Genomic DNA, 4,312 nt, shown 5'->3' with positions numbered 1-4,312 from the left:
CAGGAATGCACAGATTTCAAATGCCATCTTTTTGCATGTGTGGAGATAAATCTGGTATTTGTAATTAAGCTTGTAGTGAAGCAATATTGAGCTTTTACATAGAAGTTTTCTGAATTTTTAAAATCACTGTGCCTAACAAGCCAGGGTGCATGTTTTGAAAGGAAGATGGTGGAAGGAGGAAATGCACAGGTTAATTTAGAGCTGCATCTTTCTTCCTACCGAGGGTGTTATTACCAGTTACCTTCTTTTTGATTATCTAAATACAGAAGCATTTGTTTAAATTACAAAAACTTGTGCAGACAAAGCATACTAGAGAAATGAGTTTATAATATACATTGGCCATTACAATATTCCTTTATTGCATTCAGACTGAATTTAAGAAAAAATAATTAATGCAGGTATTTTACTATTTTCCTGTACTTCTCTAAGAGGACAGTTTGCCTTGAGGGAGTGGAAGCCTGGTACAGTAGAGGATATTTTTTTATTGACTGAGAAGTTCAGTACCATGCAAACTTGCCAACAAAAACTTCAGAGAACTTAATGTTATACAGGTTCATAATAAAAAAATCTAATCCCCATCAGAACATGACAGTATGTCTTTCTACAACAGTTAGTGTTGATTTAAAGTCCAGGCTACTTTGCTCTACTGCCTTCTCCTCATCACTTTCACACTGTTAGTTAGACAAATAGTAATTTTAACTCAGGGATGAGTGGGATTGGGCTGTTGGCCTGTCCTCCTCCTCCTGGCATGTTTGGACTGAGATCCACAGAAATATAAGCCAGTTGGGAATGAATTTGATGAGCAGTGCAGAGACAGATAGAGAGGTTAGTTGGGTGGATCTGTGAATTCTTTTGCTAAAACCTATGTTGAACCTCTGAGTCACTGTGGAAGCAAAGCTGAATGTGGAACAGCAGAGGGATGTGGCTACATCTGTGAAGCAGCATCCATTCCTCAGTTATTTATCAACTGCATTGATTTATGCTGCTTTTTGTCATATGAATGTAATCCAGCATCTGATTTCTGAATCAGCTAATGCATATGAGGTCTTTAAAAGGAGAAATCTTGCTTTTTTTCAGGCATATCTAATTAACTGTGTATGGAACTGCTATAAATACATCACCAACAGAAATTTGCCAGAGGTAGCTGTGTACCCTGCTTTTGAAGCTCCTCCACAGGTAAAACCTCTTTTTGAGATAACGAACTAGCATAATTGAATTTTGAAGTAGAAAACCACTGTATCCATGTATGTTTACAAGTTCTGTCCAACTTTATAAACAAAGAGGGGAAAGATGAAAAAAAGCTAAAGCAGGTAATGTTAGCGTAGTTTATTTCTTATAGTGCGTGAAATAGGAGGGTTTGTAGGTGATAGAATTGCAGGATGGTTGGGGTTAGAAGGGACCTCTGGAGATAATCTAGTCCAATCCCCCTGCCAGAGCAGGATCACCTAGAGCAGATCCCACAGGAACATGTTCAGGAGGGTTTGGAATGTCTCCAGGGATGGAGACCCCACAACCTCCCTGGGCAGCCTGTCCCAGGGCTCTGGTACCCTCAGAGTAAAGAAGGATTTTCTCATATTCAGGTCAAACCTCCTGTGCTGCAGTTTGTGCCCATTGCCCCTTGTCCTGTCCCTGGACACCCCTGAGCAGAGTCTGGCCCATCCTCCTGACACCCCCTGTAGATATTGATCAGCACTGATGAGATCCCTCCTCAGCCTCCTTGTCTCTCAGCTGAGCAGCCCCAGCTCTCCCAGCCTTTCCTCACAGGCAGATGCTCCAGCCCCTTCATCACCTCAGTGCCCTGTGCTGGACTCTCTCCAGTAGCTCCTGGTTCCTTCTGGAACTGGGAAGCCCAGAACTGCTCACAGGGCTCCAGGTGAGGCCTCCCCAGGGCAGAGCAGAGGGGAAGAAGAACCTTGACCTGCTGGCCACACTCTTCTTAATGCCTCCCAGGATGGCATTGGCCCTCTTGGCTGCAGGAGCACATTGCTGGCTCATGGATGGAAGTCTTTGAATGTTGTTCTTGTAGTAAAATGAAGCTTTCTGATTCCACCAGTCAAAACTTTCCTTGCCACTTTGCAAGAGACAGGGTGAAGGACCCAGGGTGAAGTTCAGCAGAGAAGCCAAGTGCTGCCTTTCACTTCCTCACTAGCTTACTAGAAAAAAGAAGAGGCCTCTGTTTTCTGGGGTTTTTTTTTTGCTAAACTTTCTTCATTAATCTCATCAAAATGTCTTTTTTTAGTATGTTCTGCCAACCTATGAAATGGCAGTGAAGATGCCTGAGAAGGAACCTCCACCTCCCTACATACCTGCCTGAAGCAATTTTCGTATTAATAAACATCTGTACCAGCTTCCTGGGGGTTTTGTCTTTTAATCTTGCAAAACTGCTTAAATAATAGAAATATTCAGGGCTTTAGGAGCAAACTGTTCTGTTTAAAATACGTTTGATATAAACTTACTAAGCAAAACACATCTGGGAGTGATTTTGTTTGCTTTAATTTTTGTTCTACTTAATGCTCTTTATTTTATTGCCTTAGGGCCTTATACTGCAAGAACTTATGCATGTGACTAACTTGTGGCTTTTAATAATACCAACTGAGCCAATCTGTGATTAAAGTTAGCTACAATTATAAGTGTCTGCAGGATCGTGCCCTTAATTTATATTAATTTTTTTTGTAAAGCAGTTCCTAAGGACAATCTGATTGTGCAGCAAAATGACAGTTTGCCTTTTATCCATTTTTTGGGGGAGGGAGAGGGAGTTTGAATGTGGTATAAACGTGACTTTTTTTACTTTGCACTTTTCTCATATGTTACCTTAACCTTTATTGTGTTGGGTTTTTTTTTTTGGTTATCCACTGTCTTGAAACATGGTATTTGTGGGGAAGAAGTGAGGGTTGCACAGGAGTTGTATCACAGTGTGCTGCAAATGCAAGAAAAATGAGCAGAAATGTGGAAGATGGTTGCATGCTTCTAATCTCCTATGTTTTTTTGTCTTTGTGATAAATGATACTTCAATAAATCTTTTACGAAATGTTTACCAGTGGCTGTGGTTGTTCTGGTCTGTTGGTGGTTCTTTCTGAGAGCTTCAGTGGTCCCATGTCCATGCAGCTTAGTCAACTCTGGCTTCCTACAGATTGTGCAGTGGTTGATCTGTGTCCTCCTGTGGGTGGAGAACGTGGATTCTCTCTCATGCCTAAGCTGGTGTTGCGGCTTTGGTAGTACTGTTCTCTGCTTGTCTGGTTGCTGCATCAGCTGGGAAAAGGGACTTGTGCTGGAGGCTCCTTCCCCTTGGGGCACATTCAGTGTCTGGTGAGCTCAGGCATTAAGAGCAGGACAGATGCCAATAGGACTACAATGTTATAGTTGAACGTGCCGTAACTTCAGAAATGTTCTTCTAAAAACCCCCAATACAAACAACAGCAAAAAGCCAAAAATCAACCCAAACCAAAAAAAAATCCTAAACAACCAAAACAACACACCCTTCAGACACCATCTCCCTTCCTCATGTTCCTCCTCTAGTTAAAGACTTGAAAGATAATGTAATGATCTGCTAATATATCTGAAAAAAAATTGGCTTTCTGCTTTGGAAGATGGAAAGGATTGGATTAAACTGGGGAAAAGGATTAAAATTGCTGTACCCTCCAGGTTGTTGGTTATTCCAGTCTCTTCGGGTATGTACCTCTTCCCTGTCTCCTGATGTGTTTTAAAATCCTCTCTGTTACCACACTAGCTGCAGAATCATAGAATCATTTGTGGTGGAAAAGACCCCTAAGATCATAGAGTCCAACCATAAACCTCACAGTCAAATCCACCACCAACCCATGTCCCTCACACCACATTCACGTGTCCTTTAATACCCCCAGGGATGGTGACTCAGTCACTGCTGGGCAGCCTCTTCCACTGCCATGGAATCGAAGCCATGTATCCTGAGCTTAATTCAGAAATACAGATGTAAATTCCTCACCTGTCCTAAATGTTTGCTGGAAGTAGCTGGGTGAGCATCACGCCTCGTTCTATCACCTGGATGGTGGGCACTCAAAGGCATGAGCCTAGGTCTGACTCTCTGACTTTCATGCCATAATGTAATAGGTTCCTTACTTTTATCTTCACCCAGGATGCCATCTGTGAGGGCCCCCTACACCGGTGGTGTAAGAACATCTGAGGCTGCCATTCTGGCAGTGCCCTGCCCTCCCAGTTACCTGGTGCACCCGGGAACTGCACCTGCACGCAGCTTCTGAGTTCTGAGGAGCTGTGTTGCATCTGGACTGCAGGCTGCTTCAGTGTGACTTCTGCAGGGGAGCTGAAAGGCTTCATG

General features: G+C 42.8%; 1 protein-coding gene across 1 annotated transcript in view; it reads left to right on the top strand.

Annotated features, from left to right (window-relative positions):
* Window positions 1-3,039, top strand: part of LAPTM4A (lysosomal protein transmembrane 4 alpha) — a 7,601-nt gene extending 4,562 nt beyond the window's left edge. The window contains exons 5-6 of the mRNA XM_010002375.1: window positions 1,078-1,176; window positions 2,240-3,039. Of these exons, the coding sequence (XP_010000677.1) occupies window positions 1,078-1,176; window positions 2,240-2,314 (174 nt within the window). The 3' untranslated portion in view covers window positions 2,315-3,039. The remainder of the gene's footprint in view (window positions 1-1,077; window positions 1,177-2,239) is intronic.
* The last annotated feature ends 1,273 nt before the right edge of the window (window positions 3,040-4,312 follow it).

The sequence above is a fragment of the Chaetura pelagica genome, unplaced genomic scaffold (assembly GCF_000747805.2).
Source record: "Chaetura pelagica isolate M959 unplaced genomic scaffold, ChaPel_1.0 scaffold46, whole genome shotgun sequence".
NCBI classification, from domain to species: Eukaryota; Metazoa; Chordata; class Aves; order Apodiformes; family Apodidae; genus Chaetura; species Chaetura pelagica.
Note: the sequence above shows the minus strand (reverse complement) of the source record. Positions and strands in the feature narration are given on the sequence as shown.